Consider the following 10,584-nt stretch of genomic DNA (forward strand, 5'->3'; position numbering starts at 1 on the left):
AATTAAGGTTTGGATGTTGCCAAAAATTACTGCTAGAATTTTTACAGCAAATAAATACTTGCAAATGAAAGAGCTATTGTGTTTACAATAGAAAAGCAAATACACTGGTATTTGATAGTGGCTGAGATTATAGTTATGTTGTTAAAACAAATGAAAAGTTGATTTGTATTACAATATACCTTAAATTCATGACAAAAATATCCAATGCATTTTTAACAAAAACTCTGTACATGAAAATAGATATTTTGTTAATAAATTAAGGAAGAGGACTGCAGAATATGGTGATTGCAGTAGGAAAATTGTTGACGAATAAGGATTCAAACTGAAATAATAATATACGAAATTAATATCTGGCACAATGTTGTTGACTTTAGAAGAATTTCACTCAAAATATGTCCCTTAAAAGCACTGGAAAGTAGGTGGCTTTGGATGGACAGCAAAATCAGTACTTAGGAATCCAAAGATTAAAATTTTGAAAGGACTCATAACGCTTTGGTAACCAGATATTTTAAGAGGCCAGCCCCATCAAATTTGGGACCAAGTTAGAGACAACTTCTGCTAAAGCACACAAATAAGGGAAATACTTCCCAAAGTGTTCAGTAACATGAAACTCCCACTGTGATACTTAACAGCTACATTTTTAAAAAACCTCATCATCTTCAACAAAAAACCCAGCACACTGAGCTCATTTAAAAATTTGGTCCTGACTGTGAATGCTAAGCCTTGCAGCTAAATTTAGCCTTTACTTCAGTGAGTCTCAAAATTTTTAGAATTAAGGCACCCCATCCACATTAGATTCAAAACACCCTTGAAAAATGCAGGTCTTAGCGTCTGGTTTTTTACTACAGAATAATAAAATGACAATTTTTGCAAAGAACTTAGACCACAAAATGTCAGGATGGTTTTGACACTATGTATTCCTGTTTGAAATCTCTGGGTTTATTTTGTGAATCATGTGTAGGTGTCTGCACACCTTATTTGCAACTCAGTGCTAAGTTTGAACGGTACCCTGCACCAGCCTTAAAATAATCTTCCAGCACCCCAGGGTACCTTGGCATCCTGGTTAAAAATCAGTGTTTTACTAACTGGTTTACCCAGTCACTAATTTCTTTTAGAAGACACTTACTGAAAGTACATAGTGTTGCTACACTTACACCATGAAATAACAAATACCACACAGGCCATATGCAGCAGAGAGAGTCCTCAGGCGATGCTGGTGGCAGCAGCATGTGGCCCCCTGGAATTCTGCCCCCCATACTACGCAGAAAGCACCGGCAGTGCACAACTCCTTCCTGGGTCCTCTGCAGCCATGGTTGCAGGTGCCTGAGGGCACATACCCTTCCCCGCCCAATTTCTGTATGATGGTGGGTGCAGGGTTGCAGCCCAGCCAGAGCCTGGGCCCAACTAGTAGGTATTCTTGCAGCATGCCTAATAGATCAGGCTTGGCACAAAGTTGGCCAAGAGCTGATGATGATGACAGCTGTGCCACTGCTTTTACCCAATGGCTCAATGATTAGACTTCCTAACCAAAAAAATTAGATTAGAATTCCTGTGTTAAGTTTCTTCCTCTGTTGGAAGGGATACTAGCCTACATCTCCAATCTTTTAGGAATGCACCATATTCTTACTCCCTCCTTCCCTTCACATGGAATAATCAAAGTTGTATCAGGCAAGGATGACTTTGATTCTCTAGCTTACTAAACAGCTAACAAACAAAATAGCTGGAGCAGGGACTGAAACTGGGGTTACCCCTCTCCCAGATGAGAGCCCTAATCACTGCTTTCTCTCTCCAGCTCAATGATACAGAATGGAACAGGTTCAATAGGAGCAAGAGGGAGGTACCACCAACCACAGAAGGCTTGATGGCTTAATGAGGAGCCGTGCTGCACGCGAGGCCAAGGCGGTGTCCAGGGTCAAGCCTCCTTCCAAGGAGGTGGAAGAATCCCTTCCATGTCTTGCAGTTGATTAGAATCTCCTCAGGCCAAAGACGGGTTTGAACAGGCTGAATCCACATGTTAGGTGAGTGAATTGATGGTTCAACTATTGGACAAAGGGCAGATGCAAAAGCACTGCTGCTGCTGGTGTTTCAGAAGAAAGGCCACGGACCTGCTCTTCTGGGGGCGGAAAGGCATTATGGACCCATACTCAGAAGACAAGCCAGTACTGTAAATCTGAAGAGGGAATTGTATCCCTGCAACCCAGAGTAAGACAGGATGCCAGAAGCATTCATCTTAGTAGCTTTCAATTGGGACTAGCTGGGGCGGGGGCTTCCTACTTATCAGGATATTGTGAATCCCCTATTCCAAAATGGCCTCGTTCTTCGTATATGTTATGTAGCAAGCTGGGCATTTGCAGCATCCACTTCTTCTGTGGATCAGTCCCACAGTTAATTTACACAGGGGCAAACTATGACAGAAGAGGCAGGAAAACATTAAGCCCCGAGTACAGAGCTTGCTTGGCCTGAGCTACAGGCTCGTGCATGAAGCAGGACTTGGCTGACTCATCTGTGAGCAGCAGACGGGGCAGAGAACGCATATCTGAGGTGGCCACAGAGCACTGCCACCCCGGCGCAGCGCCGCCTGCACCCACAGGGACAAGAGCCCTGCTGCCCCCTCCCCCAGGATTGCCAGGTCTTAAATATGAAATAATCATATTGGATGCTCAAAATTATCATATTTGCTGAAAACCTATGGTACATGCACTGAAAAAATATGCAAGTGGGTATGCAAGTAAGTCTTATTTACTATATATTGTTGGCTGTGACTGAGAACTGGGTCAAAGCTGAAGCACTTATCTGGAGGCAAGCAGTCATCATCCTCAGAAAGTGCTGACAGCAAACCCAACCCTGGCTTAAGACTCCCTGAGAGGGACTTGGCTTTTACACAAGCCATCGTCAATGAGCTGCCTCAAAAACGATCCTACATTTTGTCAGGTATCCGGGTTGTAGCCCTATAGGTCTAGAGGAAAAAGCAATCACGACTCATAGTAGAGATGATCTCTTTTATTAGACCAACATGATTTTTGCAAAAAACAAAAATATTTTTTTCCAAAAGGAAAGGCTGACATTACAAATATTCTCATTATCGTGCACCTGGCAGTACCCTCCCGTCTCCCCACCCCACCCCCCTCGCACAGGCGCAGAGGGAAGGAGGGGATAGCAACGTCACACGCGACCCTGGCCCAACACAACGGCCCGCCCCCCGAGCCGGGCTTCGCAGTGCCACGTCGAGGTTACTCGCCCCGCCCCCGGGCGGCTCGCAGGGTGGGGCTCCCCGCGGTGTCATGTGACAGGGGTGGGGGAGGAGAGTGGCTGCTCACGCGCCCACCACCCCCCTCCTGCCGCGACGCCCCCACGTCACCTCCCGCCCCGCGTGCGCCGCGACGCCGACGTGCGGGAGCGGTGACGTTGCGCTCAGCCCGGAGGAGGGGGTGCGCGGCGGAGCGGGCAGCGGCCCAGTGAGTCCTCCCCTCGGCGGCGGCGGCGGGGCCCGCCCGGCCCGGCTCAGCGGTAGCGGCGCGCGAGGGAGATGCGCTCGGCCTGAGCTCCTGCTCCGCGCGGCCTCTGTCCCGGTGCCGGTGCCGGCGGGGGAGCACGGCCATGGCGGCGAGCGCCTGGCAAGAGGCACTGGGCCTGAGCTCCCGCTCCGCGCGGCCTCTGTCCCGGTGCCGGTGCCGGCGGGGGAGCACGGCCATGGCGGCGAGCGCCTGGCAAGAGGCACTGGCCCAGCAGGCCGAGGCGGCGTCGGCCCGGGTGCGGGACGCGCTGTCGCTGGGCCTGGGCCTGCTGCGCACCGAGCTGGGCCTGGAGCTGGGCCTGGAGCCGCAGCGCCTGCCCACCTGGCTCGCCCTGCTCGTGCCGGCCGCGCTGGGACTGCTGCTGCTGACCGCGCTGCTCCGGGCTGCGGCCTCCCGCTGGAAGCAGCCGCGGGGCCCGGCCGACAGGGACGAGGCGGCGGCGCTGGGCCCCGGCAAGGAGGCGCTGGTGGTGGCCGGAGGGGGCGCGGCGTTGCTCAAGGGCGACGAGCAGAAGAAGCGGAGCAAGAAGCGACCAGCGGAGAAGGTGGCGCGGGTGAGCGGGGCCGGGCGGGGGGACGCGCTGACAGGGCCGGGCACGGGCTTCACGTGGTGCCGAGAGGCGCTGCCAGCGCCCCGGGCGGAGCTGTCTGGACTGGCCTTGGCGCGGCACAGCGGCCCTTGTTGGCTTGGGGAAGCCCTGAGGTCTCCAGGTTGAGGGGCTGCGGAGCAAAAGCCCCGGTGGGGCTGAGGTGGGTGGCTCTGGGGTCCACGGGCTGGTTGTAGTGCTGCCTGGGGTGGGGTAATGCAGCCAGCTCCTGCCAGGCACTGCAGCAGGTTCCCAGTTGCACCTCCCTTGGAGGTGTTTCCTGTCATTGGAAAGATGCAGTGAAGTCCTTAATCATTAGAGGGACACTCCTCCTCAGGGCTGCTGCCATCTGATGGGTGTGGAGTCCAGTGAGGACCCCTCTGTCTGAAGCAGCCACTTATTATAAAGGTTTCTTTGCTTTCCGCCCCCCAAGAAAAATCTTTAGAAATTGTTTGTAGGGAACTATCTGTGTTGATAGTGCTTAGCCTGTTGTATGTGGGGCTAGAGAGCAAAATTTTAGCAGTCAAAGTACTGATACCTGAAAAACCAGAGCTGGTGAAATTACTGCATTGTAAAGAACTAAGAGCATGAAAGCTGAGCTCCTGGGAGGAAGGGGGATGGCTTTTAGTTTGACTTTCAAATTTTGTTTCATAACCTTTTTTAGAGAGCAGATATTTCGATTTAAACTTGCAGCATCTTGTTCCTTTATAAAGCAGCACACAGTAAACATCTGGGTACCTGGCAGTCCAAAAAAAGTCTGAAGATTATTATTCAGAAGAAAAATGAAAACATCAAAATAATAATAAAACTTTTTTTAAGGCTTTTTCCATGAAAAGGCAAAAAGGGTATATGTGGGAGAGTAGTATATGCACATACAGAAGGCACAAAGTTTGCAGGTCACCTTTGTGGCATTCTTAAAACTACTTCAAAGGAGAGAGTAAAAATGATACTTTCAGGTTGACGTGGCCCCAAAATTGTGGAAAAAACCAAAAAGTTTACCAGTGGTTTCCTTTTAAGTGTGGACTAAATGGTAACTTGCAGTGAAGTTTCTTGATTCATTAAATACTATACAGCATTGTAAAATATACTAGAAAAAATGAAATGTACTATACAGAAAGTTTGTTAGCCAAGATGAGTAAAATCCAAAACCATGAACACTGAGCCTCTTTAGTGGATGTTTTGAAAAAGTATTATTTTTACACCTGTTATGAACAAACATTCTTAAAATCAAAAAAGTACTGTATCCATATGTACATTTATTGATTTAAATCCAGTGGGCCTTTTTCTTTAGTCATCCAGTTAAGTGCCAGGGGACTCATTTCATTAAGGAAATGTCCCTGTAGCTTGTTCAGCTGTCCTTGTAATTTGGTTAAACAACTTTGTATTTTAGTGTTAGTTTTCAAATAGATCGAAGTGGTGATATAAGATGATACGGTGTAGTCAAGGTGATGTATTCTAATAAGGAACGAATTGACAGTGTGCATTTGAAAAATGAATATTAAAATTTTATTTTATTTACTGAGCCTGCTGTGTAGCAGAAAATCTCAGCTTGTGCTACCATCGGCTAGCTTGAAAAGTTTCAATGATGTTTTTACTGCTGCTGCTATGCCTGTTGCATTTAATGGAATTAAACAGTTGTGTGTTACTTAATCTAATGTTTTAATATACTTCCATGTTAGGTTTATTCAAATAGTCATAAGTATTTACTGAACATATTGAACACACTTATGTCATTAATCTCTACAATACTTCTGCCAAAAGATGGAGGATTAAATTTACTAGCTCTAGCTGAATTTGTAAAATGTGGTACCAGGGTGTCTTACTTCCCAGAAATGCCCAGTTGAAGAGTGAACGCCTGCATTCTCTAGCTCCTTGAAACGGAGTGTACAGTGGGATCTTGTCCCTAGACCCTGACTGAAGGCTGGATAATTCTTATTTTCTTAGCTAGTTAGAGGTGCTTCCTGTCAGCAGCCAGAAAGTTTATTACACAAGTAGTCTTTCTCCTTTTCTCTCCCATCTCAGCCTGAATTCAGAATAATATGGCTGAATGCTTTTTCTCTACAGTGATGGAGCTCTTTTCTCTGCAACACCTCTCAGCTTTATTGGTGCTGTGAAGGGAATGTTTGTATTAGTTTGCTGCAGTATTCATTTTTTTAATCCTTTCCCCTGTGCCTGCCTCTGTTGCAGATCAGAGACTTTCTAAACTTGCAGCAAAACAAAATTGAAGATCCTTGCCAGTTTCCTAGGGAATGAGGAGGGGAAAAAGTACAAACAAGCTTTGGCCAGTTTTTTGGCCTACAGAAGGTTTGGAAGGCTCAGAGCAGCAGTGGCTCTAGAACCATCTGTTTGTGGACTTAAGATGATAACAGAACATTGGTTTAATCTCAGTCTTCTAAATACAGGTTTTTTTCAACCATGGGAACTAGGGAGAAACTTTTATATAAAAAGTAAGTTTACATTTTGTGCCAACATTTTCTACACATTTGGGAAAGTTTCCTATGTGGTCTAGGTGAATAGGTTTTTCAAGCCAAAACTTTACATATGTAGTGTGCTTGCTGAACTTTATGCTGTATATTTTTTTCTAACTTTAAAACTGGTGCCTACATACTTATGAACTGTTAAGTGAACATCATCTCACAATAGAGAGAGAGAAATTGGTGTGTGTTCTACAGATTAAAGTTCATCTCATTTTTTTAGAGCAGATCCTGCATAGGATGAATCAGTTTTGCCTTACCTGTACCTTGTATATATTATCCTCCCTCTCTTCCTCCAAAAAATAAAAATAAAATAGAGATTACTCTGGCAGCATTATTCCTGAGAAATAATGAAATGAAATGAAAATAAAAATGAAATGTGTCATATTTGTGCCATTTATTAAATTAACATTTTCAGAGTAAATTGAATATGTTTACATTGAGTTTCAGGCTGTAGCCATTTTGCCTGTAGTTGCATATTAAATGTAGAAGAATTTTTAAAATAATGGATAAGTTTTTTGTGCATCTCTTACATGAGGGAATTTTGATTGAATTTTTATAATTTCTTTGGGGGGAAAAATCAAAAATAACATTTACATCCTGTGCTGAAATTTTGTGCAGTTGTGTGACCTAACTGCAACACATGCTGTGCTTCTTACTGTAATTACACATTTTGACCTGCATCGCTATTTCTTTATTTGTCTTGTATTCATATTTCTACATCTATATAATTTAGTCACTGTATATGTTGGGATATTTACATCTGGTAAAGTAAGAAATAGCTATGTAGATATGTATTGGCAGTTCTACAGCTCTGAATTTAGATTTATCCCTCTTTGGTGCACTGGGTTTTACAACACACTAGGTAGGTATGATTATTTGCACTATCATTCTTTTTTCTTTACGTAGCTAAGCTCCCTTACTCCTTTTTAAACCCCTTATGTGAATGCATGTTAAGGTGGATAAAAATTTAAAAAATTAAATGGATTTTTATTTAAATCAGATTTTTAAATGTATTTGATTCATATATGATTTTTTTTTTTAAAGATTTTTTTTTTTTTTAAAAATAGACCTATATAAAGATAGTTTTAATTTAAGTTATGTTGGAGCTCAAAGATACCATCATGGAATAGGGATTATAACTTCTAATTTTACTATTTGAAACAATATATTCATGTAACTTTTTTTTAGAAATGTTTTATAAATAGGTCACAACAGCTGATATTAGGGCCCCAGTCTTATGGGGGTCCCAGAGGCTCCTCTATAGATTGGTAAAGATTAAAGAAAATCACTCTACCCAATGAGATTGTACTCAGTCTAGAACAGGGGTGGGCAAAATACAGTCCATGGGCCAGATCTGGCTCACCAGGCACTTTCATCCAACTTGCCAGCTTGCGCAGCCTCCCAGGAAATTGTGCCCTGCACAGCCTTTCTGCCCATGAAGGTGGGAGGCACCTCCACCCACCTGTTATGCTTTGCCCCCTCCCTCATGGGCAGAAGAGCAGGTGTAGCTAGAATGGGGAGTGGCTGCTACTGCAGGCTTCCCTGGTATTTGGCTCCCTTCAGGCAGCAGGTTGGAAAGTGAGGGCTGGGGCTGGGGCTGGCTGCAGCACAGAGCCCTCACCCAGGGGGGTGGCAGCAGCGCAGAGCTTTTGGTGGGTGGAAGGGGGCATGGGGACTCCCCCACACTTCTGTCTCCCCCAGTGCAGCCCTGGCAGGCAGCAGGGGCTTGTACTCTGCTCTGTTCAGTGCTGGTGTCTGGCTCTGGCCAGCGTTGCAAGGAGCACAGCCCCCACTGGGCCAGTTGTTTCCCCAGGATTCCCACACACAGGGCACAGGAGCCAAGCATTAGTGCCCCCACCTGTTTTTGTACCGTGGGGCGAGTGTGAGGGGGTGGGCCACACCCCTCCCACCCTTCCTCACACTGAACAAATCACATGCACAGAAATGCACGCCGCTCCCCCAGTTGCCTGCATTGACTGCAGTAGAGTCCAGTGTGTTTCAGAGACCTGAAAGTTCCAGAGCCACATACCTACCCAGCCACCCACCACAAATTCCACAACCCCCTGACATATCCTAAGTCCTCCCACACACACACACACACACACACACACACACACACACACACACACACACACACACACACACACACACTACACAAGACAAATGATTTCTTTTTTAGTTGTTGTGTGCTTACCCCTATAGACAGTACACCAACACAAATCATAACAAAAAAACAAGTATGTTAGAGTAGGTGTTTGACTTCTAGAAGGCTTTGTGTTTTTCTGGTTCTAAGATGGCAACCCCCTCACCCCTCCGTGAAGGAGTATTTCCAGGGGGCAAGGAGAAGGACTTCTGGCGGCAAAGGTCAGGGCTTAGGTGTGGGACTTCTGGTTCCAAGTTGGCAGCCAGGGGGCAGGGCTACCCATGTGGCCCCTCAACAGCTCACCAAACCTCATTAAGCAGCCCACTGCCCAAAATAATTGCCTGCCCCTGGTCTAGAAGGTCCCATTAAGAGTCTCTGATGCTTAGTTTCAGTTTTCAAACTGGATTTGTGTCTGCAGACATAACATCCTTGTTAACAGCAGTATATGGAGATGAGAAATAACAGACCTGATCACCTACCCATCAGCCCTCTTGTCTCTGCAAGTTTTTGTACACAGTCCGGCCCTTACTTAGGGGTGCACCAATCAAGATTTTTGAGGCCAATGCAGATAGCCGATTCTGAAGGAGGCATAGCGGCAGATACCAATCCAATTTCTGATGCACGGCCCAGTGGCTTGAAGAGCAGTGTCCAGCTGGTACATCTGTTGTGGTGGGAAGGGGGAAAGAAGAAGTATAGAGGGGGCGGGGAGCAGATTGAAGCCCCTGTGGTGAAGGAGGGAGAGGAGGCTGGGGCTGGCAAGGTGGGGTGCAGGATGGAGCCATGGCTCATGCGGGGGGGTGCGCGGCTCCCATCCTGCACGCACCCTAGGAGTGCAAGGGGGGGTGTGCCCCCGGATCTGTGCAAGGTGGGGTGGGTTGCCCCTGCAGGCTGGGGCCGGGGCTGTGCTGGGCTCTTCCTGGGGCATGGGCTGGGCCGGGCTGCACTCGAGGTGGGGCAGGCGGAGGTGTTTGGGGAGAGTGGTGGGGAAGCCTGCAGCCACCCCAAAATTCACAGCTTCCTGCTACCAGTACTGCTGCCTGCCCTGTCCACAACACAGCCTGCAACAGCCCAAGTCCCAGCCTGCAGCAGCACCTCCCTCCCCACCCCCATGCCCTTCCAGGGTGTATGCAGGGTGGGAGCCACCCCCACCTCCCTCTGCCTGGGCAGCGCCTGCCCCAGCCCCTGCCCCACTGTCTCCCTCACCACTGGGGCCTTGATCTGCTCCCCCATGCCCCTCCCCTCCCCTCCCCCTTCCATCACAACAGACTTACCAGCTGGATGTAGCTCTCTACCCTGCTTGGCTGTGTTCCTCCTTGCCTATATGCTGTGTTGCAGCTGTATGCATGTATGGGACATTTATTGGCTGTGGCAGGCAAAAAAAAAAAAAAGCCAATTTCAGAAAGGCAATTTTCTTTCTATCAGTGCCTATCTGATATCACACTGGCATATTGGTGCATCTGTAGCCCTTAACTCTCTCTAAAAATGCAAAGTTTCTGGAATTTAATAGGGGATTGTTGGGGGTGGAATAGATCTGGACAAGGAGGAGGATTCTGGACATAAATGCAAAGAGGGAGGGGGAATAGAAACGGAAAAGAAATATTTTGAGCAGACTGTTCCAGAAGTCTTGAGGAATAAGATTCTGAGTATAGCCTGTCCATTCATTTGAGATGTAGTGAGACAATAGTATGGTAGAAGGGAAAACCTGTCATGGCAGCTGGCTTGTCAGGCTGTAAAAGAGACCTTGTTTAGAAATATTTTAATGAAGGTTATATCAAACAACAAGAATGCACTTTTTGTAGAAAACAATGATTAAATTGAGGCTTTCTGACCAGTGATTTAAATCATGACTTGGATCATGATTTG

At 46.8% G+C, this 10,584-nt stretch overlaps 1 protein-coding gene across 2 annotated transcripts in view; it reads left to right on the forward strand.

The window, feature by feature from the left end:
• The first annotated feature begins 3,660 nt into the window (after positions 1–3,660).
• The window catches only part of MTDH (metadherin), a 33,876-nt gene continuing 26,952 nt past the window's right edge, over positions 3,661–10,584 (forward strand). The window contains exon 1 of one of the 2 annotated variants that reach the window (XM_019550933.1): positions 3,661–4,068. In XM_019550933.1, coding sequence (XP_019406478.1) covers positions 3,691–4,068 — 378 coding nt within the window. In that variant the 5' untranslated portion in view covers positions 3,661–3,690. The remainder of the gene's footprint in view (positions 4,069–10,584) is intronic. The other variant, XM_019550926.1, reaches the window with a different exon arrangement.

This window comes from Crocodylus porosus, unplaced genomic scaffold (genome assembly GCF_001723895.1).
Source record: "Crocodylus porosus isolate Cpor-Errol unplaced genomic scaffold, CroPor_comp1, whole genome shotgun sequence".
NCBI lineage: Eukaryota > Metazoa > Chordata > Crocodylia > Crocodylidae > Crocodylus > Crocodylus porosus.